Source organism: Accipiter gentilis, chromosome 9, assembly GCF_929443795.1.
Source record: "Accipiter gentilis chromosome 9, bAccGen1.1, whole genome shotgun sequence".
Taxonomy (NCBI): domain Eukaryota; kingdom Metazoa; phylum Chordata; class Aves; order Accipitriformes; family Accipitridae; genus Astur; species Astur gentilis.
The window spans coordinates 8,402,409-8,423,942 of record NC_064888.1 but is presented as its reverse complement, the minus strand read 5'-3'; the positions used below and the strand labels follow the sequence as shown (position 1 = coordinate 8,423,942).

Below are 21,534 nucleotides of genomic sequence, written 5' to 3'. Positions count from 1 at the left end.
CAAACCTTTTAAGTCAATAGTTCTTAATGGTGCTTTAAAATGAAAATTTATTGATGTCAACTCCAAAGTCAGGGGTATTGGATTTCTATCAGATGTATCTTTAATCAATGTGAGTTTATTTTCTCCTAAATCAAACGTGTCTTTCAGGATCTGGTATCCAGTATTTGCATGAAAACAGAATTATACATAGAGATTTAAAGCCTGAAAATATTGTTCTTCAGGATGAAGGTGGGAAGGTAAGTCAGGTGGCCTCTGTCAGTGGTGTTCCCACTGTCATTTCTGGAAGTTGTCAGCAGCTTCATCTTACCCAAGAGAAATAAAAGAGAACAAGTAGTTTGTGGCACTGAACTGGGCTGAAGACTCAACTATGAATTTACTAAAAGTTTATGTCTTCTTTAAGCCACAAATCCTATTTTGCTTTTTCTTAAATCCTTGTCATTAAAAACAAACAACTTTTGCTTCCATTCAGGAACCTGCCCGCAACAGAATATGTGCGATAGGAGATTGTAGCATATGCCTGTGTTTGTGGCTTTGAGGGCTGCATGTATAATCAAGCTAATTCAGAGAGTCAGCCTAATGGATTTCTTAGTGAAAATTGTTTTCTCCATTGTTACTCTTTAAACAAGTAACTTTGAATTCCCAGATAAAAAGCTAGATACTCTGTTCGGCCAAGCTGTAACTGGCAAGCTGCTTCAAATAAAGTTGAGTCTAAGCTGAGATAGGTGGACAACGCCAGCTTATGTGGTGAAACAGCAAGGCTTAACAGTATGTCCCATGTCGAAGCTTTGCATGGACTTTCTCCAGAATTTCCATTCTGGCTTTCCTCTTCTTTGAGTGTATGCCATGGATGTCACTGCACAGATTTTGGGTTGTTTAGCGGGGGGCGGTTCTCTGAATTTGCTCTTCTGGTGAACTATTTAAACTGTCTGCAGATTGTTCACAAAATAATAGACCTGGGATATGCAAAGGATCTTGATCAAGGAAGTTTATGCACTTCATTTGTCGGAACGTTACAATATTTGGTAAGATTTCCGCCGCCCCACCCCCCCCTGTATACAAGTGATGTGGCATTGCCACGTTTTATAGAATCACAGAAGTGTGTGTCAAAAGGAACCTACAGACGTCCCTTGTCCAGCCTCCTGTTCACAGCAGGACTGTCACCAGCACTAGGTCAGGGCAGCCGTGGCTTGGCCCAGCCAAGCCCGTTTCAGGGTTTCACTCTGAAAATGGAGATCCCGCACCTTTCTGGGGAGCTGTCCCAAGGGTGTTCCTTCTCCAGGGTAAGAAGCGTTTCCTCATGTCCAGCCTGAACCTCCCAGATGGTGACCTGGGGCCATTGCCTCTCATTTTATCACCCGTTGCTTCCAAGATGAGTTTGGCCCCATCTGTCCCCTCCATCCCTTCCTCTGCCATGGTCAGGGGTTGCTGTCAGCCCGCCCCTGCTCCAGCCTCTCCACAGCCAGACCCAACAAGCCCAGCGCCCTCCCATCCCGTTGTGGGTTGGGTGCTCCAGGCCCTGACCCACCAGGCAGCCTAAGTGGGGCCACATCAGGGTTCCTGGTGCTGCTCTGGAACTCGGGGCCACACCTTGACGTAGCTTTGTCTTGACTGAAATGCAAGGAAACAGATGACCTGAAATACCACTTTCAAAGTGTCTTTTTATGATCCTTTTTTAGGCTCCAGAACTCTTTGAGAATAAATCCTACTCAGTTACTGTTGATTACTGGAGCTTTGGCACGATGGTGTTCGAATGCATTGCAGGATTTAGACCTTTCTTACATAATCTACAGCCGTTTACCTGGTAAGACACTTACTCTGCAAGAGGTGATGCCAGGCAGTAGGAATGACAGCTACTGCCTGTGGTGAGGTGACAGAGTGAACCAGAATGATAAATTTGTTAGTTAGGTACTGAGGCTGGTGGTCTGCTATGCTTTGCAGAAGCCATTGATATGTTAGTAGTATCAATTATGGTTCAATTGGCTATTTATACATATTGAGTACATGCTTATTACGTTGTGTGGTAGCCTCTGGTCATAATAATTCCTTCACAAGTGAAATTTGAATCAAAAAATATAATTATAAACCAGTCTGTGTATCAGTGTCAGAAAAATGTAATGGGAAGGAGTGATATAGTCCTTTGTTCACCTAGGCTGTGAGGTTGCTTGTTTTTAGCAATAAATAACACACAGCAAGACAGACCATATTTTGTGTAGTAAACACAGTTAGGTGTTTGTAAGTTGCTTTACAAAAGTGATGACTGAAAGACTTTAACCTGCATATGGAGGTTTCGGCTTGCTTTTTGAGGGCTAGAAGAAGGGGCAGAAATACATATTTTTATAGAAAATAGTGTGGAAACACTTCTTACCTTGCAATACCAGGAGTGTATGTAAGCTTGGTTTTTAAAAGGGTGATTCTGCAACATCTGTAAAAATATGAAACTTGCTTTTCTGTTAGTATTGAAATAATAACAGGAGAAAAGATAAATTTGAGTTTTTATGCAAGTGTTAGCTTAAAAAATTATTATGTCTTAACAAAAAATAATTGTAGCCAATATGTTGCAATAGTTTCTCTTTTAACTGCCTGTCAACTCTTGGGATTTTATTATTTTAATAGTTCAGTATTTTTTGCATTTTTTCCAACATGGAAAACTTGATTTCCTAACATAAGTAGTAGAAAACTAATGAATGAATGAGATTATAAACAGCTCTTCCCTATAAAAGAATGAATAGAACGGTGTAGGCCACGTGTGTAGCTTCAGTTCCAGTTGGGGCTGACCGGGATAGAGAGCAGGCTGGCAGCCTCCAGGAGCAAGAAGCTGCCTACGAGCTGACTGTCAACTTGCCCTGGGAAATCTTGCTGCTCCGGGAGCTGCTGAGCTCTAGGCAAGCTTCAGACCAGTGCTGAAGTGAGCCAAGGTGATGAAACTGAGGCAGAGTTGCCGGTGATGTTTTTCCTGCTCCTGGATCCAATAGCATGCTGTGTTTCTAACATTTACAGATGCTTCACTCAGATTGAGGTAAGGGCAGTGGTTTTGCCAGATGACTCTTGCAAATCTTATCTGTCTCATTAATGTGTGGAGGGTGATTTTGTTGTGCAGGCTTGCTCTGTGGTCGGTGAATTGTTACCTGTTAATCCTCTTGTTTGGTGCGGTCCTGACCACCTTGCAAGCATGTGCAAAAATGTTTCCAGAGACAGAGTTAATTGCAAGGACACCCCTCTTCCACTTGGAGATATTCTGGGTGGATTGTTCGGAAATGTCATCTTCGTCCTGAAAGAAGAGTGTTTTTTCTAAAGCTACTAGACTGTGGCGCTTTTTGCTGCTGCCATATTCAATTGGCCCTTTATGAAAGTAACACTGTCAGTATATCCACAAAGGATTTTATTTTCTAGGCATGAAAAAATCAAGAAGAAGGATCCAAAGCACATCTTTGCTTCTGAAGAGATGAATGGGGAAGTTCGCTTTAGTACCCATTTGCCACAGCCTCACAGCCTCTGTGGGTAAGTGTGTCCTTGTGGCTACATGTGATAATTTTTGGCTTGTCTTTTAAACTGAGGGCTCCTCCTCCTTTATTGCAAGCACTTGAGGGGTCCTCCTTCTTTCTCCAAAGGAGTGTTTCAAGCTCCTGGCAGGCTACATTTGCTGTTAAGGAATAGCCCATAGCCACATGGCTCTTTTTGATACTTTGGGCTCTCCAATGGCAGTTCACCCTGCAGTTTGTGGGATGATGGCAGTTCACCTTGCGGTGTGAACTCTGTGACTGCTTTCCACCCATTATCATAAGGCCTCCGAGTAACATCTACCAGGTAACTTGATGGTATTGAATCTCATAAACAAAGTACTTGAGTTAGCTGCTCTGTGAAAGCGGAAGCTTCTACTACTTGTGCTGGGAAAACTGCTGCAAGTTCAGCAGAGGCCACAAAGATGGTCAGAGCCTGTTGAATAGAGCATACAAGGAGAGGCCCATGAAGCTGGGCTTCTTCGTTCTGGTGAAGAGAAGGCAAAGGGGAGTCTAGTTTTGTCTTCCACTATCTATTGGGGTGTTACAGAGACAGCAGGTCAAGGCTTTTCTCAGAGGGACAAAGTAAAAAGACCAAAGGCAACAGCACAAATTACAATAAGGGAGACAAAATTTGGGCACAGGAAGAGGGTTTCCCCGTGCTGGTGATGTGTCCCTGGGAGAGGGCCTCAAGCAGTAGGGGATCTCCATCTGTGGGGACTGCCCAGACTGGCTTGAACAGAGTCCTGAGCAGCCTGCTGTAGTTGTGATGTTGGTCCTGCTGCGGGCTAGCGCTCAGACCAAAGGCTTCCAGGAGGGCCTTTAATCTGAATTAATTGCTCTGTACCAAGTCAGAAGTCAGGTTCTGATCATTTGTCACTTAGTACTTGTGTCTTTAGATGTTGCCCAGCAGTCCAGCGCAACTCATTGGCACTGGCAGATTTCTAGGAAAAGTACTGGAGTTGAGAATTAAATAAGTGGCTTTGTGCCAGTGCTTTGGGCTTTTTTGCACTGTGTACTGTCTTCAAAGATGTTATTGACAATAAACTTAACATGCTTCTTGTGTGGATAAACGTGGAGGAGAACCTTCCAGGAAGCTCTGCAGCATGGGGATGGTTATTCTGCAGACAAGGCTTTGAAAACTATTCAATTTTATGTGCATCACAGATAGTTTTTGGAGGAAAAAGAACCAAAGAACAATTCTTCCCCTTATCCATTTTGACACACCTTGCTCATGTGTCAAGGTACTTTTGACTCAACGAATAGGAGTCAGAAGAAGAAATGTAATGCAAGGTGTATTGGATGGGTGTGTGCTCCTGCTGAGATCAGTGAAGACTATTGTTACAGTGAGAATGCTCACTCTGTATGTGCTTTCCTCCCCTTCCATGCTTTCCCTGCTGTCGGGATGAGCGACTGCAGCGAAATCACTGTTCTTCGCGCATGTTCAGCAGATGTTACACACATATCGTCTCTAACCAGAGTTGTAACCTTATTGCTGTTATGAGACCCTAGTTTTCTAAGTGGACTGAGGGTTGTAGAATATCTGCCTTCTCTTTCTTATGGCCCTTCTGTTTCAGTTTAATTGTAGAACCAATGGAAAATTGGTTGCAGCTGATGCTAAACTGGGATCCACAACAGAGGGGTGGAGGTTTAGATCCTGAGACCAGTCGTCCAAATTGTTTCCTAATAATGGATCACATACTGAATTTGAAGGTGAGTGAGGATTGTTACTGGGTGTAAAGGCCTACTGAAAGCATCTCAGAGGACAGAATGTGTGTTCAGTGGAGCAAAGCTATAATCATGGTATCATCCAGCTGCAGGATCATGAGGAATGTTTTTCTTGGTATCAGGAAGTGAGTGTATATACAGCCTGTCTGATGCATGTCTGAAGGCAAAATATCACCAGCAATATTAATCTCTAGGTTTGCACTTGGAGCAGAATAATGACCCTGTATTACTGTCTGTCCTCTCAGAAAGGACTCGCTAAGATCAAATAATGGTTTAATGTTTGCTAATAACAGTTTTGAACTCCACTACTGATGCTGTGACCTCCAGGTCCATATACTGTAGTAGTACCTGTAGTAGAGCTGAGTTTACGTTCACCTGACTCTTCCCCTTCAAGTAATTATTGGAGGTTTGCTAGAGTAAGACTAGCTGAGGCAAGCATGTACAGAAGCTAGAGGATAATTTTGTCTGATCTGGAAGGTTTCCAAAGGAATTAAAGCCCGAAACACAAAATACTGTGCCCATAATTGGGACTTGTCAAAATTTGTATACTGTGGTGTGGTTTAGGTCTTACAGTCTCTGTCCAGATATAGTGAAAGTATAGAGGGGGACATGAGAGCAGTGAGAAGACAAGCACTGGTATGTAACGGCTTTTTTGTATGGAGGGATTAAAGGAAAGGGGACATTTCTTGGCAGCAGTAGTGGCCAGGATCAGAGCCAACAAGGGTCAAGATGGCCTTTATGCTAGCATGTTACCATTCTTTTGATGTAATTAAGCTGCAGCATGGTTGTGAAGGCTGCTACTGCACTTGATTGTAATTTTCTCTGACATAAAGTTAAAAATTACAGGCCCAGGCTTTGAGCTTTATTATGTGGGGCTTTACTCCTGAACTTGATTACTGTAGTCATTAAAACTCAAATGATGCTCTCAGTCTAACATGTTAATTGCTACATACTCCCTCCCAGACCTTTGTTTCCTTTATCTTTTGGTAGCCAGTGACTTGTAATCAGTTTGTACTCTTTTTACAGATAGTACACATCCTAAATATGACCTCTGCCAAGATTGTTTCATTTCTCTTGCATCCTGAGGAAAGCCTTCATTCCCTTCAGATTCGGATTGAGTTTGAAACAGGAATAAGTACTGGAAATCAGGAACTGCTGTTGGAAACAGGGATTTGCCTGGACCCTCGGAAACCTGCTTCCCAGTGTGTTATTGATGGCGTAGTAAGAACAATTCTGGTCATTTAATGTCTGTCACTTTCTCAGGGAATTTAAAATCTTAGGGAAGATAAATTGCCTTAATTTTTTTCCAGTGGAGACAGTTTGCTCTGTAAGTGTAGTAACTCCTAAGGTCTAGCATTATTTCCTTTCTTGGGTAATGTTAGCAGATTCCTATAGTTATACTCTGTCTAAATATTTAAATAAAGTAACTTGCTAGCAAAGGGTCCTGTGTTTCTGTGGGATCTATGAAAATCAGTTTTTTAAGGCACCTGATAAGAAGAGTGTCTGCCCACAATAATTAGTTCAGAATGTAACCAGGACCCTCTGGGTTAGTAGGAGCTATGTTTGGGATTTCTCTTGTTTATTTTCTTCTCTTTTCTCACCAGAGAGGCTGGGATAGCTACATGGTCTATTTGTTTGATAAAAGCAAAACTGTCTATGATGGACCCTTTGCTTCTCGGAGTCTGTCTGACTGTGTAAATTACATTGGTAAGTATGCTGGAGGACAGCTGGGAACTGGAAGCGCTGCTTCTCATGTGATATAAAAGTAGATTTGCCTTACAAATCTCTGTGTGTTGTCTTGAAGGGCAGTGTCTAATTCAAAGAGGACCATTTAAGAACATGGGGCAACCTAACAAAGTTTCATCTGCGGTGCTGTATCTCCACATTTCGTAGATGTAGCAGTTCAGAGAATTTATTGCCTGCCCTTTGGGAACTCTTCTATAGAGCAACTTAAGAATTCATTTAAGGTTTTTGCCCTTGTATTAATTTCTGTGCATCTACCCCACCTAAATATTGCCCCACTTAAACAGAACCACGATGTGAAGGAAGGCTTGGGAAGTAATACGTGCAACCTAATCTTGTAGCCTAGAGAGGGAAAACTTTGGTTATGTCAGCACACTACATCCTGGAAAGAAGATTCTGACTTGGGGGCTGTGATTTCATTTGCACAGTCTTCTGCTCTGCTAAAGGGTCTTGTCCCTTCACACCCACAGAGTGTTGCAGTGACGTCATGCTGAGATATGTTTGCAGAACTTGAGTGATTGCCCACATAGACATCCTTTAGTGGTACAAAGGGTCAGGGACCTTCTTATCTTAGGGTTTAGCATCTGTAGAAGTTGTGCACATATCCTTTCTCCTACTTTCTGTGCACAGGTACAAACAGGTTTCAGCTCCTTGCAGCCCTGTCTCCTGAGACTGGGTGCTTTGGATGTTCATGAGCAGTTGCCCTCCTACAGCTCTCCTAGATTGATGCTTCTGAACCCTGTATCAGCATCTTGAGGATACAGATTACCTTTTTGCCCTATGCTGTCTGTGATAGTTGCATTTCAGCTGTGATCCATCTCTCATGTCTTGCCTAAGTGAAAGAACAGGTCCCTCATTCTGTGCTGCTGTGATAGTTCAGGGCCTGTGTCAGGAAATCCACCTTGCTCTGATCACAGAGCCAAGCCAGTGTATTTGGCCATGTTGCACCAGTTGCAGAACTGCTGTCATTCCCCTGTGGTGGTTATGAGTTAGGGCTGGTCTTCAGAGACACTTGCCAGAGGTTCAAAACCTCTTGTACTTTCTTCCCAACAGTTTTCAGCTCTAGTGATAATGTATCTATAACCTCATTGCACTCAGCAAGCAGAGCCAAGTGGCTGAGAAAGCCCAGGCCCCTCTTTCCTCTTGAGTTGTTAAGAGTAGAGCCTGTCTATTCCTGCATGGATACTGGTGGGATCTGCTCCAATTGGTCCCTCTTAGTTCTAGTGCTGCTGCCTGGCCCTGGCATCATCAGTATACTTTTTAGACCATGCATGAAAGCTGCTTCTCTGCTTACAGCTTCCCTTACATGTCTCCTGAAATGACAGCAGTCATCTGCAGGACCTAATATACCTCTGTGAAGGTACCCAATATACCTGTATGAAGGACCTTGTATACCTCTATGAAAGCAAAAATAGTGTCAACGGGCAGGAGACATCTAGTGGCATACTGCATGTGTGGGGAATGACTTGTGACATACTGTTAAGTAGCTTAATTTTCTTTGGTCTGGCTCTGGAGAAATTGTGCTGGTTTTCCTTGTCTCCTTTGTGTCACTCAGGTTTATTCTGATCTTTTCTTTTCTTCTGTGTTCTGGGCTATTTTAGTCTGGTGAATCTCATTGTGCGACGTCATTGTGCTGAATCTCTTGGAGCTAAGGCTTTTTACAACGTGCTTATTGATATCCCAATGTACTGACACTTCTCTGTCTCTCTAGGGGAACACACATAAGTCCTGCATCTTTTCCCCTTAAAACATCTGCGTCAGGAATCTGGGAGGAAATGTACAAAAGATTTGAACACATTTTCAGATGAAACACACATCCCAGCAGTGACCAGTATCAGTTGATTAAATGGAGCAATTAAATTTGCTTTGCTAGCTTGGGCAAGTGCTTTAGCTAGAGTTTTTTTGATAAAACCACACATGGGTCCTGCTTTGTGCCGTGTTTCATGCAGTGTGCCCTGTGTTTGCTGGTGTCAATAGGCCAAAGTGCTCAAAGAAATCAGTACTCTTGTAGCTGTGAGTTCAGACACGAGCTGTTGCATGGCCAGTAGCAGGCTGTCAAATACGGGGCAGGGGAGCTGTAACATGAAAAGCTTATACATGCTTAGGCAGCATCACATAAAAATTGAGCAGATCTTATGTGACTTGATCCTTTAGTTTAGGCACCTGAAGGAGGAATTAGGAACATTGTAAGCACTGAAATCCTTCTGTAGAGTTGTCCTTTCATTTGTGTACAGATGTGGTTTTTTTGCATTCAGTACAGGATAGTAAAATCCAACTGCCAATTCCTCAGCTGCGCAAGGTATGGGCAGAAGCAGTTCACTACGTGATTGGGCTAAAAGAAGATTATAGCAGGCTTTTCCAGGGCCAGAGAGCTGCCATGTAAGTTGTTACTCCTCATTCAGAAGATTCGTTATGCAAATAGAGACTGTTTGCATGGAAAGGTACATCTCGGGGAGCTTGGGTTAGCCACAAGTTTACAGCCCTCTGCTGTTCTCTACTTTTACATTATAAAACATATTGGGCTGGGAGTTTATTTCACTCCAGGAATTTTACTGCATAGTGCCTGACTGATAATAACTGAAAAAACTTGAACTTTGAATATAGTCACAGACTCACCAAATGGCTGAGGTTGGCAGGGACCTCTGGAGGTCATCCAGTCTGACCCGCCCTGCTCAAGCAGGGTCACCTAGAGCTGGTTGCCTAGGACCGTGTCCAGATGGCTTTTAAATATCTCCAAGGATGGAGACTCCACAGCCTCTCTGGGCACCACCTCTGCGAGTGCTCGGTCGCCTGCATGGTAAAAAAAGAGATTCCTAGTGTTCAGAGGGAACCTCTTTTGTTTCAATTTTTTGCCTATTGCCTCTGGTCCTGTCACTTGCCACCACTGAAGAGAGCCTGGCTCCATTCTCTGTGCACCCTCCCCTCAGGTATTTGTATGTTTTGATCCCCCTTGAGCCTTCTCTTCTCATGGCTGAATAGTCCCAGCTCTCTCAGCCTTACCTCATACGAGAGATGCTCCAGTCCCTTAATAATCATCATAGCCCTTCATTGGCATCTCGCCATGATGTCTGTGTTTTTGGTGTACTGTGTAACCCAGAACTGGACCCAGCTGTGGCCCCACCAGTGCTGAAATGAGGGGGAGGATCATCTCCCTCAACCTGCTGGCAATGTTCCTCCTAATGCAGCCCAGAATAATTGTTTCACAGAAATGATTCTGCCACAGAAAGTGGCAGAATGAGTGGAACTGTTCGTTGTATTTATAGGATTTTATCGTTTGATTGAATCACAGAATGGGCAGTGTCATATATCTCAAATGATTAAAAAGGGACCAGAATTCATCAGGGGCAACATGCGCTACAGGACTCTAAATGCTAATACTCTACACTGCAAGGACTGTTTAAGTGAGCTTGACAAAAAAACCTAGGAAATGAGGAAGGACTTCTTTTGCTTGCTGAGGACCTGCAGCTTCTGAGGATGTGAGATGGAGTCTGTGACCTCACTGAAACTCCCCATTCCAAGGATCTTACAAAATTTTTTGCTAGCTATGTCTTTTTTTTTTTTTTTCAGGTAATGTGACAGCACTGGCCACGTAAGTCCAGATACACTTTTCAGCTAACTTGCTGTTCTTGTTTCGTTTGTTAGGCTCAGTCTTCTTCGGTATAATGCCAACCTAATCAAAATGAAAAACAATATGGTGTCAGCATCTCAGCAACTGAAAGCAAAGCTGGAATTCTTTCATCAAAGCATTCGCCTCGACCTGGAGAGATACAGTGACCAGATGGCTTATGGCATATGTACGTATTGTGTAATACTTGCCTGTGTGTCTTGTCTGATCCTATAAAGGATCAGACTGACTATGAAGGGCTGTGGGTAAGAACTAGCATTAAAAAAAATGACTGCAGGAGCTGCCAGTGTGTTCCTCAGCATCTTTATGGGTATGTTTTAGCTGGGGCAGATGCAGGAGAAGAGTTTGGCAGAAGCAAAGGCAGGAAGGTAAATGTTTTTGGAGACCTTCAGTGACAGTGAAACAGGACGTCAGCTGTTCCCCACTGAAAACACCAAGCTAATAGAATTAGAGTATTAAATAGTACTGGTGATGTAAATGTTTGCTGTTTATTCATTCAGAGTCTGATTCATTTGGAGTTGTCACTGGGCATAAAGTGGAGGGCAGAGTTGCTGCACTTGATTTATGGTGGAAGGGCCGCTAACCATCCATGGCAGAACAAATGGGCATGGTGACTGTAGAAACACTGTTTTGAACAGTGCTAAGAGAGTGATCTAGCTGTGCTTGATATCAGGAGGTAGCATAAGTCAAGATGAGAGACAAGGTGAAAAAGCACCAGCTATGGTTTTAATGACACAGAAATGTCTCGATCTTACAAATACTGTTTAGGAGAGAATAGTAAGTTTTACGCATAGTTTGGATATACGTCTAAAAAGTGAAACTTGGGTCAAAAATTATGACTGGGCTGAAGGACGATGATGGAAAATGGAAAGTCTCAGTGAACTGATTTTGGACAGTCTGTTTAATCAAAAGTGGCAGTTGTTGAGCTTAATGGTGGAGTTTGACTGAAACTCATTTTAGGCCAGTGATTGCAAACAATAGTGCAATGCTACCAAAGGGTTTGTATGTGAGTTAAGGTCAAGTATGGAGTTGTTAAGTTGCAACTTTGCTGTCTCTGTGATCTCCGAGTCATGACTGCTGCTTGGAGATTCAGTGTCGCGCTCTTTGTGTTCAGATTCAACTGATGTATGTAAAGTTCAGGTCATGCTTTGGTTTTGTGTCTATCTTTTTAAAAATTAACAACTCTCTTCTCTGAAGCTTCAGAAAAGATGCTCAAAGCCTGGAAGGAGATGGAAGAAAAGGCCTCTCAGTGTGCACAGGTAGGGGATATTAAAGAATCTTCATTATCTCTCTGTGAAGGAGATCATGACAGGAACTTAGTGTCGTATGTGCCACTGCTCTGTCCCCTTCAGTGTGTTTCATATCCTACCTGCTGTGGGAATGGGAATATCATTGCAGGTGCATTAAAAAAGAAACAGTCCCCAATTGCCAGGTTGTTTTGAATCTAGTGATTTGAGCAAAACCAACACAAATGGCACTAGACTCAGTTGTCTGTATAGGAAAGTAGACTATAGAGACAGGTTATTTATTGCTCAAAAGAAACAGTGTTGCTATAGACAAGAGTCTTCCTGGTTGGATTTATTGCACAGAAAAATTTCCATTGCTAAACCTGAAAATAATACCTATCACTTACTATGCAGTGATTTCAAAATTGCAGTACTTCATTTAGGAGTACAAGCATAAATTTCTGGTATTCTGCAAATAAAGATGCAAATTAGTTTTTAATGAGAGTCATCCTTAAGAAATTTAGAGCAGAGCTAGAGCCAGCTCTTACTCTGAGTAGTACTAACAGTTGACAGATGTTTTCACTTGTGGTTTATGGACAGTTGAGGTGATGTAATGGCTTTCTGTTTCTCAGAGTTAGTTCTGCAAGAAAGGCTAGTTGAAATTTATCTACTGCTTAGAATTCTGATCTCTGTCTTCTGGGAATAAGCATTTTAGTTTTGCCTCTGCTGAAAACGATGAGGAGACAGAGGCCTTTTTGACAAAGAATAATTATACCTGCAGTTCTGTCCAGAACTTTATAGGGAAGGAATAAGCTTTTAGCTATGAAAACTAGGGACGGAGGATGATTGTAGTTTATTGTCAAAAGCTGTTTTTTCTTCTCTTCTACTGGATGTGCTGAATAAAGCTTGGGAGAGGGGAGCATTCAGAAGGAATGCAAGGAAAAATCAGCACATTTGTATTGTATTTCTCAGAGTAGAGGTCTTTAAAATACCTCAAAAAGTACTGGTTTTTGTGCTCTGTGATAACAGCTCACTGTAAGAGTGCCAAGAACGTTGCATGTTCTGCTGACCAGGACTGTCACATAGTTTGCTGGCTGATGTCTTGCATTTCTGCTTTCCCCTGCAGGGAGTTTTTGTATCAGCCATCATAGTAATACAGAGCACAGTGATTAATATATAAAAATCGCAGACACCATTAGAAACACAAATTACATTGTCTGTGAGGGAATAGACTGAGTAGTTCAGGTTCTGGGATCCATTACCTATCCTGATCTAAGTCAAAAGGTTCTTGGAGCCTTGAATCTGCTTGTGGTGGTATGATAGAGTAGGGGAATTGTGATTCCCACCTGAATTTACCTCTGGTTAGCTCTTTAAATTTTGGGATCTTGTTGCTTCCTCTTAGGAAGCAAGAAAGATAAAAGGGAGGCTGCTTCTAGCAGAATAACTCAAAGCTGTCACTGGCTGTTTCCAGAAAACCAGGAAGCTCAACAAATACAAATATTTACTTTGCAGACCATCAGAATTATGTTCTGTCTTCAAGCTGTGCAGTCTACATGTATAGTCACACCATGTCCATTTATCAGGAACTGAAAATGTTTTACTCTGTAATACACAGTGGTATCTCTAGCAGGCAGCTTAACTTCTCTGAATTCAAGAGATACAGTTGTGCTGTGTGGTGAGTCATGGTGTTCCAGATAGACATTTCTTTTGATAACAGGGTTTACTTCACATTTTTCTCACGATCTTATTCTCCTTTGATTATGTGGCTTCTCGCTGCTTCTTCTTCTTGGTTTATTCTTTGCCTGCAAGACCTACAGACATCCCTTTCTGGTCAAGGGGTCACATCCCATTTATATAGCCTCATACCAAGTACTTCTGCAGCTTCAGCAAGGGGTGCGTTATGCAAGATGATCAATTTTCAGGTCCTACAGCCTCAAGTCAGAAAGGATAAGCTGAAATGGCTGAAAATACTTTCTCAGGAAAGCAGATCAGTGCCCACAGTCCATGGCACTAAGACCAATTACAGTGACCAGTGCTTCTTAACCATGCTGGGGTTCTCCAGTGCATGTCTGGCACCACATACCCACTCCTTATGCTCAGAAATGTTGTCGTTGGCTGCCTCACCTAACTTATGTGGGGGCTTGGCATAAGATCAGTACCTTTTATATTGCTTTGAGGAAGATGTGAAATCCCGGAGAAATGTCAGACCAAAATGCATATGGGAGGGTAAAATGTGAGAGCACCCTCTGTCCATATGGTAAGAGTAAGAGAAAAAACCCTTCGCTGCTGGAACGCACGTAGAGCCAGAGAGTGTGTGTGTGCACGCGCACACGCACAGCATGGATCTCAAAGAGATAGGAGTTATGAAGAAACTGATTTTTCTTATCCAGTGTGGTTGTCAGAGATTTGGATCTAGGTGATATCATGCACTGAGAAGATAATAACACTAACCTCAATTATTGTAGCAGCCGTCATGCCAAAGAGCTTTTCTCTCCTAAACTCCGTGTGGAGTCAGTCCATTATCCAAACAAGCACTCTGGGGATCTTTCTATCTACTTTACTGCTCTCCTCCTCCAGTTTGATTTATACCTACATTTTGCCGTTAGGCTGAAGATATTGGATATCTGGACGAGCAGATCATGGCTCTGCACACAGAGATTGTAGAGCTTCAGAAGAGTCCATATGCAAGGCGCCAGGGAGAGGTCATGGAGAGCTTGTAAGTCCTTTGCTTATTATTTTTATGGCATGTAAATGGATTTTGTGTATTGCAGTGTCTGAGGGTTAGGTTTTTTTTTTCTCTGTTGGTGGTTCCATCAGCACTTTTGAAATGCACTCTCCGCTTTTTGCAAACTGCAAGTACAGAGTAGTTTGCAATTGGTTTAAGATCATTTTGCTGGTAAAAGGGAAGATCCCACCACTTGTGACTCATTCTTCTTGAAGTTCTCATGATCACTTGGCAGCATTATAAGGCAGAATAAGACACTGCTCTATCCCAAAGCTAGCTGTGCAAGAAAGATTAACATTCAGTTGCATGGGTAAACTCATCTAGCTTACCTAACTTACCCTGCAGCCACACAATGACTAGACCTGGGGAAATATGGAAAAGAGAGCTGGGGAGGACAAGACACTTCTCTGTCACTGACTATGAAATTTCATCTTAGAAGAGGGTGGGTCTAAGATATATCTTGGTCTCAACTGAAAAATGCAGAGCATCTTTTTGCATCAGAGAAGAATGAATTTTATAGTGTTGAGTGAGAAAATGATGATGTCATTGTAAAGGCCTGTTAAGTATCTTCAATGTGTTTTTAAAGGAAGGATAATTAACAACTCTCGGATACTTGAATATTTGGAAACTTGAATTTTTTTTTTAAGTATTAAAGTATGAAAGAGCTAACTGGTATTACTGATCTTAGGAAGACTTTTTGTAGTTTGGGCTGTTGCTGAGAGCACAAGTGACAATTATAAAAGAGAGGGATTGAATAGCCACCAAGACTGAATAGCCACTAAATCTGTTGTTAATAAGAGCTCTTCTGAATGACTGAGTATTCTGGGAGGAAATGTGCCTATTCCTGGCATGTTGTCCCCCCTCCCTCTTTGCAGAGGTAGATAAGCTAAGTTGCTTTTCATCCATGTGTAGTTGCAGGAGCAGCAGAACTAATGCAGAGGGGAGGAAGTGGTGGAAGGGAGAACCACCTCTTGCAGCAGTAGCCCCTATTCAGAGCAGCTTAAACTAAAAATTAACCTGCCTCCTAAAACGTTGTTAAGCACTTCCTCCACTGCAAACCCATCAGCTATTTGCAAGGTGCTTAAATTGTGCCCTAAGCTGTTGATTATTCTGGTCTAAAGCTACTCCTCTTAATGAGGAGTGAAGCGGAAAACAGATTGAGTCTCCTGCTCTTCAGTTTTTGGGGCTGTAGCAAAGCATACTGTAGAGCACTAGCTTAAGGTTTGAGATACACAGCCATGAGACACACGTGGATCCTGGGTGATACCTCAGATTTACCTGATGGTGCTGGATGCTAATGTTCTCTTTTTACCAGTGCAGCAGGAGTAAAGAGCACCTCTTCCCCTATCCTTGGCTGATGTAAGAGTTTGAAGATGGATAACTATCCAGCATACTAGAAATGCTAACTTACATAAGCAGAAGCAGCTTGCATGATCTCTTGAAACAGTATTGGGGTGATCTAAGGGCAGCTGGGGGGAAGAAGAGGCCTGTTGAGGGCCCAAAAGCAGAGTTAAAACTGGCTAAACTACTATTTGTTTCTGACAGACTTTTGATTCAGAACAGTGAAGATTTGTTCAAGGGTGGAAGCTTCAGTGTTTGGCTGCTTTTGAAATATTTGAAAGAAGTAACATTTATTTAATGGGAAGAAGAGAAACACTGTCCTCTTGTTTGTGATGCAGCTATCTTTCCACTTACAGAATATCATTAAAATTCAGGCAAAAAATGCAGAACAGGAACTAGAGTTTCTCAGGCAGTTGTGCAGAAGTACCTATAGTTACAAAAAAGAAATTTCATAATTCAGGATACCATGGAAGGAAAGCACAGCTGAGCCACATGAAAATTTGAAACTGAAAGTAACCTTCAGTTGGTATGGTTATCTGACAAGAAAATGCATAATCGGAGGAAAAGAGAGACAGCTTTTAGGGAAGAGTTGGTTTCCATCACAGAAAGACCGTCCCTTGTGTTCCAAATGTCATACTTGTATACTAGCTGTAGAGAAGGTGGCATCTCCAATGTATGAGGTTCAGCAAGGGATAACTTAATTGCAATGCTTTTTTTTCTTGAGTTACTGGCTTGTTGATACATATATGAATAATTTTCTTCTTTTTACAGGGAACAGAGAGCCATAGACCTGTACAAGCAATTAAAAACAAGACCTCCAGGTATGGAAGGAGATGGTTCAAAGGCCATTTCACTCTTGTACCCCATGACTAATTTTTCTGAACTCAAACCCAGAAAATACTGTTTAGAAGGCAAATGATTGTATTAAAATTAGCCAGACTCAAGGGCATACCTTAAGATGATTTTGTCTTTTTGCTGAGCCTAGAGCTCTCCCAAATTCTGTAGTTCTGTTCCTCAGCCACGGGTTTGTCTTTTGTTTTTCAGTCTTGGAGTGTCTGCCCTGAACATGTCTGCCTTCTGGCATTCTCTACCTTTTTTGCTGCCCCCAATACTGTTGCTTTACTTCCCCCAGACATGGGAAAAACTGCTGTTCCTCTGTCACCACTCGCACCCAAGGGCAGTCTCTTTTCTCCCTCTCCTCCTGTCTCTCAATTGTACTGGATGGAGCCCCATGTTTGGGCCTTATTATGTTCTGAACATAATAACTGGTGAGCAGAAAGATTTAGTTACTTGTGCATTTTGCAACTACCTGCAGTCCTTATTGAAGCCAGTATCTAGACAGCGAGAGTGGCTGGAATTATATACGTTACTGTGGCGAGAAGAGACATTAAGGAAGAGCTGTGCCTAATGAGAGATTTTGACAGACTTCAAGATGTTTCATTGGGCTTCAGTTTGTTTGGCTGCACTCATTAACTCAATCTGTCCTTGACTCTGAATGTTTGTGTTCAGAGTAGCTCCTTGCTGAAGAGCATTTTACTAATGTGGTGATTCATGGCCCTTCCAGATCATGCCTACAGTGACAGCACGGACATGGTGAAGATCATTGTGCAGACAGTACAGAGCCAAGACCGAGTTCTCAAGGAGCTCTTTGGCCATCTCAGGTATTTTATGCAGAAAAAAACCCAAGCAAATGCAATTTGTAGCTTTCTAGCAGGAAAGGAGAGGGAAAACCATGGAGATTGGAGCCCAGAAGTTCCATCCACAGTTTCTCACAGCAATATTAATTCTGTTCCTTTGTGTCTGTGTTGAATTTCCATTTACTTTATTAAAACATATAGCTAATTTGTATAACTTAATAGGGAAGGGGAGGACAATGCACAAGCTTGTACTGTTAGCATCCAAGAGTTCACTCTAAAATGAGACCAATTCTGCCAGTGTTTAGGTTGGGATTTAAAATCTTAAGGAAAAAAAGGAATAATGTAACAGCTGAGAAGACACCACAGTGATTTGTTCATTAATTCATTAATTCTTCAAGTAGCTCAGAAAAAAAGGTCATTATGAAGATCTCAGTAGTTAGCAAAGCATGATTTAGTTTTATTTTCATGTGTGGCTTATGCTTAGTAGATCCCATAAAGGAAGTTGTTAGCTATGGTATGGTCAGCCTACAGAGACCGACACAGACCAGAGAAGATTAATAAAATACCGTGGTTGAGTTGCTGTGCTGTCCACTGTCATCAGGATCAATTTTTGCATTTCAAATAAGAAGAGCTTATGTTGTGGGTATTAATAGTAATGTCATCTGCCTGCTTTTTTGAGTCTTAACCAGGGGTCCCTCCAGTCTTGCAGGTTTTGTATCTGCAGCTGTCACAGTGCTGTGCTAAGAGAAAGGGGTGTTCTTAAAGATTTTTTTTTCTTGAATCCAAAGGTGAGGCTTTTGGTTTTGCCAGAATGTATTGCCACACAAGCTGGAAAGTAACTTTGTGTTTGTTTTTTATTATAGCAAGCTCTTGGGCTGTAAGCAGAAGATTATTGACTTGCTTCCAAAGATTGAAGTGGCTCTAAATAACATCAAGGAAGCTGACAACTCAGTGATGCAGATGCAGGGCAAAAGACAAAGGGAGATATGGCATTTGCTGAAAATTGCTTGCGTAAGTAGCTTTTGGACTATTTGTTAGCTCTTCCTCCCAGTGCAGGAGCCAGGGGACTTCACATGAAATGCTGAAGAGACCAAAAAGGAGTAACTTCCACACAGTCATTGATTTTACTGTAGAGAAGGGAAGTTTGAGATGCTAAAAGTTGTCAGGGTAGACAAATTCATGGAAAACCGGCCCAGTAGAGGAGTCCTTGGTCCCAGTAAGTCATCAAACTGCAAATCGCTGGTGGCTGGGGTACAGTAGACATGCCATGCTGTGCACCTTGTTCTTCCGTTCCCTGAACGTCTAGTGTTGGCTGCTGTTGGAGGGTTTACGCTGGGATAGGTGAACTTCAACCTCATGTATTAAACCTATCATGATTTTAGTGCTGCAAAAGCAAAACAGGTGCTTTCCTGGTTAGTTTAAGGTGTTTTAAGACTACTCTGTTTTTTCTGCATCAATTGTAGTGGCTATACAGCTGAAGCAATCTGATTTCCACATACCTACATTTAAGGTTGGCATAGGAAACATGTATGTCTTTCCCCTGTCAGGAGAATTGCTGCTGTGCATGACTCACAGTTTAGGACATGGCACCGCCTCCTAATTTTTCAGTGTAGAAGACATGCCATGTGCGACACAGGTGACTTACATGCAGAGGCATTTGGTACCAGCTACATCTGCAGAACTGTGGAGGGTCGTATCAGCTGACTTGCCAGCCACAGGCATGGCCTAGATTGTGTGTATGTGTTATGAACAGTGCTTATGTTTAATCACAAGTCTTGTATGCAAAATAATTAAGCCTGACTAAATTCTTCCTTTGTCCATCACAGCAGATGAATTTCTTTTTTCTAGACACAGAGCTCTTCTCGATCGCTGGTAAGCTCCAGCCTGGAAGGCACAGCCTCAACTCCGGCAGCCACGTGGCTCCCACAGAGCTCCTCAGGGAACATACCTCACCCTCTGTCATCTATGGCAACTCCTGAAGATGGGTAAGAGCTGTTGGGAAAGGAGGCCACTGCAGAGAAGTCAGTGTAGCCATTTTGTAGGCATACACTCTGAAATCCTGTCCTCTGCTGCTGGAGTCTCCAGTGTTGAGGGGGCCTGAGGGGCATGTCTTCACCACATCCCATGTGGTGGTTTTTGGATATGCTGGGCAGGGAGAGTTTTGGTATGCTAGACTGTCTCCAAAGGCAACATTGTTCAACTCCTGACTGGAGTTATAGTAACTTGCCTCTGGTCATATCACAGCAAAATGCAGCAATAAGATTTTGAGCCAAAATGCAGTTTCTTTTCATGCCCAGGTTCTGGTGCAAGTCCCAGATAAATCAGGCCATATTTAGTGCTGCTTTACAGCTTCAGTGATTTTAAAAAGTCTCAATTCAAATGGAGGTCTGAAGTCAGGGTCAGTACTAAGCAATCCTGGTTCAATATCTGGGGGGGGGAGGGGTTATCTTTCAAAAAAAATGCTTCAGTAGCTCATGTGTCACTAATGCTCTAAAAAATCAGGAATTAGGTTGGACTCTTTATTCAGAAACCTCATCTCTCTGGTCCTGAGCAAGTTCCACATACCACTCTCAGATAAAGCACTGTGCTGTTTGTTTCTTGCACATAATGTTACTCTGTCTTGGGGTTGGATTTGGTTATTAAGGCCCTTCTCTCTCAGCCAGTCTTAGCTGAGTAAGAGTTGTCAGGAGCTGAGAGGTTTCTCTTTGCTTCCTTTAGCAATTTTACTTCCAGTCAGTGTAACAGAAGGGAAGGTGCCCCTCAGACTGCTCAGCCCTTGATCTGCAGCAATGCTAGTTTTGTGGGGGCTGTGGCAGGGGCTGTGAACATTGGCATCAAACCATTTGGCCATCTCTTTCTTTTTGGGTGGTCAGGGATACATCTAGGTTCTGAAGATACACATCTTCTAAGCAGGCTTTTGCTGGAAGTCGGTTGATTATTCTGAAACCCTGAGCAACCTTTCCCACTTCCTCTTTTCTGTCTGCTGCTGCAGGGCAATTTTTGTCTCTGAGTAATGTGGGGTGATTACCTTTTTAATAGGTGCTTTGCTGAACAAGGTGCCTTTGGATCACCTCAGAGCTCCTCTTTGAACCATGACTTCACTGTATGAGGCGCTGTACAAAGAGTCAAGATATGTAAACCTTATGGGGAATGGGCAGTAATTTCAAGCCCCGCGTACCCAGCTCACTTCCTAGGTTCTGTTAAGGCTGAGTTTCATTGTGGCTTGTGCAGTTCCTCTGTAAGGAAGGAGTGCAAATCCATACTTCCAGGGTGGGGATCTGCAGGGTGCCACCTCAAGGCATGTTTTTGTGCCCTACAAGGTAGCTCCTACAATTGCAGAGAGCTCCTATAAATCGGTTTGGGGGTTGTTTGTTTATTGTTTGGTTTGGGTGTTGTTTTTTTCCCGGTGCAGGGCCTTTTGACGTTGGTGTTACTTTGTGTTTTAAATCTGTCATCTTATGCCTTCCCTTCCCTGCAGGGAAAATTTTGTCCATGTGATAGAAGAGAATCTGAATTACCTCGAACTCTTTAGCAGTATTTTGCAGGAAGCGAGACAGGAGCAGAACAACAGCATGATGGTAAGTCTGTTGATGTATCTCTGAGGACCTGATTTTTAAGAGCCATGGCAGGGTCCTGTGGGAGTGTGAGAACTCCTTAAATAGGGTCATTTGTGATGATGTGAATTGCTGTGGCTGGCACGTGATGTCTGTTATCCCTCCTGGACTCCACTAACATGCTGGTCCTTATGGAAGGTAGCACTTGGTACTAGTGTCAGCCGAGTGGTCTGCATGGCAGAGTGGGCTGTTCTGTGGGGCCCCCCTGACTGGTAGAGCTTGCTCTGAATGCTGGTTGCATTCTCAACCGGGGAGTCCTGGTTCGTGTCCCTGCACTGGAGTGGACAGGGTTCTCTATTTCCGGAGCCCTTTCCTGATGATTAACTGAAGCTCTCCTTATGGCAGAAATGGGGCTTTAGACAGAACTAAGAAGGCTCTTTGCGCAAATTGGTATTTCA

The 21,534-nt window shown here is 42.8% G+C and overlaps 1 protein-coding gene across 3 annotated transcripts in view; it reads left to right on the top strand.

Moving 5' to 3' along the window:
* CHUK (component of inhibitor of nuclear factor kappa B kinase complex) overlaps window positions 1-21,534 on the top strand; it is a 32,987-nt gene that overhangs the window by 8,773 nt on the left and 2,680 nt on the right. For all 3 annotated transcript variants that reach the window (XR_007507363.1, XM_049811304.1, XM_049811305.1), the window contains exons 5-20: window positions 148-236; window positions 933-1,022; window positions 1,677-1,801; window positions 3,391-3,498; window positions 5,075-5,210; window positions 6,252-6,446; window positions 6,830-6,932; window positions 9,224-9,347; window positions 10,611-10,762; window positions 11,791-11,852; window positions 14,426-14,535; window positions 16,657-16,706; window positions 17,450-17,546; window positions 18,386-18,533; window positions 19,371-19,507; window positions 21,001-21,100. Coding sequence is in view for 2 of the 3 variants with exons in the window: in XM_049811304.1 (XP_049667261.1) it covers window positions 148-236; window positions 933-1,022; window positions 1,677-1,801; window positions 3,391-3,498; window positions 5,075-5,210; window positions 6,252-6,446; window positions 6,830-6,932; window positions 9,224-9,347; window positions 10,611-10,762; window positions 11,791-11,852; window positions 14,426-14,535; window positions 16,657-16,706; window positions 17,450-17,546; window positions 18,386-18,533; window positions 19,371-19,507; window positions 21,001-21,100 (1,826 nt within the window). In the remaining variant the exon portion in view is untranslated. The remainder of the gene's footprint in view (window positions 1-147; window positions 237-932; window positions 1,023-1,676; window positions 1,802-3,390; window positions 3,499-5,074; window positions 5,211-6,251; window positions 6,447-6,829; window positions 6,933-9,223; window positions 9,348-10,610; window positions 10,763-11,790; window positions 11,853-14,425; window positions 14,536-16,656; window positions 16,707-17,449; window positions 17,547-18,385; window positions 18,534-19,370; window positions 19,508-21,000; window positions 21,101-21,534) is intronic.